Source organism: Limulus polyphemus, unplaced genomic scaffold (assembly GCF_000517525.1).
Source record: "Limulus polyphemus unplaced genomic scaffold, Limulus_polyphemus-2.1.2 Scaffold11653, whole genome shotgun sequence".
Lineage (NCBI taxonomy): Eukaryota > Metazoa > Arthropoda > Merostomata > Xiphosura > Limulidae > Limulus > Limulus polyphemus.
The window spans coordinates 11,333-13,029 of NW_013677263.1; the positions used below are offsets into that span (position 1 = coordinate 11,333).

A 1,697-nucleotide genomic window follows, 5' to 3' on the forward strand; every position below is an offset into this window, starting at 1 on the left:
TTTCATATATTTATCGAAACATTGTTGTTTCATATATTTACTGAAACATTGTTGTTTCATGTTTTTACTGAAACACTGTTGTCTAGTTTCATATTTTTACTGAAAGCACTGTTGTCTAGTTTCATATATTTACTGAAACATTGTTGTTTCATATTTTACTGAAACACTGTTGTCTAGTTTCGTATATTTACTGAAACATTGTTGTTTCATATTTTTACTGAAACACTGTTGTCTAGTTTCATATATTTACTGAAAAATTGTTGTCTCATATTTTTACTGAAACACTTAATTAATTATGCTTCAACTAATAATAATATCTCTGGTGAAAAAAAAAAATCATTGTGGTGAATATTATAAGGAAAAATTACTCTTTAGGTTCTACAAAAACACAATAAAATTAACAAAATATTAGAATCTTACTAAAAATATTAATTAACAATAGCTGACCTTGACTTTGTGCCAGGCGAGCTAACGTGGTACATACTGCTAAAGGATTCACAATGCCATCAGTGGCCACCCAAACCCCTCCCTTAAGAAAAAAAATAAAGATAATCAAATAACCATGCAATTCTGAAATTATTTTTTATATTAATGCACACACAGTCTTCAAAAATATCATCCGTATATTTCACTCTCTGTAACACTTGAAGAAAAGATTACGTACTTCTTGAATAACTATGGAGTAAATTTCTGTTTACCAAAAAAATTCAGTGGTAAAAAAAAATGAAACTTGAGAAATAATTAAATGCAGGGTTCCCATGCTTTCAGCAGAAACAAAAAAATCAAGAAATATCCCTATATTTTGCAGAATATTTCGATGAATTTATCTTAGAATTTCTATCGTAAAGTTGCCGACCAATAAGGATAACACTGTTTTTAAAAACTACACCATCAACAATATAAAGGAGTTATTTGCACATAACATTGTATTTAAAAACTACAAACACCCACATTCAACCGTCAATAATATAAAGGATTTATTTGCACATAACATTGTATTTAAAAACTACAAACACCCACCTTCAACCGTCAATAATATAAAGGAGTTATTTGCACATAACATTGTATTTAAAAACTACAAACACCCACCTTCAACCGTCAATAATATAAAGGAGTTATTTGCACATAACATTGTATTTAAAAACTACAAACACCCACCTTCAACCATCAATAATATAAAGGAGTTATTTGCATAGGGTTAAGATGGTGATTGTTGCAAATAATTTTTCATCACATGCTAAATACTACATTTTCCATCAAAATGTAAAATTTGAACCAATGATTTTCAAATCCCCTGCTCTTACATGATTTAATAGGAATTCTGGCAGGAATCGTCAAGAGTTGCTCTTATTGCATCCTCATCAATGGGCGTTAATCTCAGGAACAGAGAGAATTGTATATACATTTCCAAAATTTTTCATGACCAAATGATATGCCAAACTAAGTATCTAATTGTTTAGATATGCACTTTCTTGTCAGGTCAAACACAAATTGTTTCATGACCAAATGATATGCCAAACTAAGTATCTAATTGTTTAGATATGCACTTTCTTGTCAGGTCAAACACAAATTGTTTCATGACCAAATGATATGCCAAACTAAGTATCTAATTGTTTAGATATGAACTTTCTTGTCAGGTCAAACACAAATTGTTTCATGACCAAATGATATGCCAAACTAAGTATCTAATTGTCTAG

General features: G+C 29.5%; 1 protein-coding gene across 1 annotated transcript in view; it reads right to left on the reverse strand.

Annotated features, from left to right (window-relative positions):
• The window catches only part of LOC106476807 (pyruvate dehydrogenase phosphatase regulatory subunit, mitochondrial-like), a gene marked incomplete at both ends in the record, with an annotated part of 11,752 nt that extends 11,223 nt beyond the window's left edge, over positions 1-529 (reverse strand). Inside the window, one exon of the mRNA XM_013937431.1 lies at positions 448-529. Coding sequence (XP_013792885.1) covers positions 448-529 — 82 coding nt within the window. The remainder of the gene's footprint in view (positions 1-447) is intronic.
• Between the last annotated feature and the right edge of the window lie 1,168 nt (positions 530-1,697).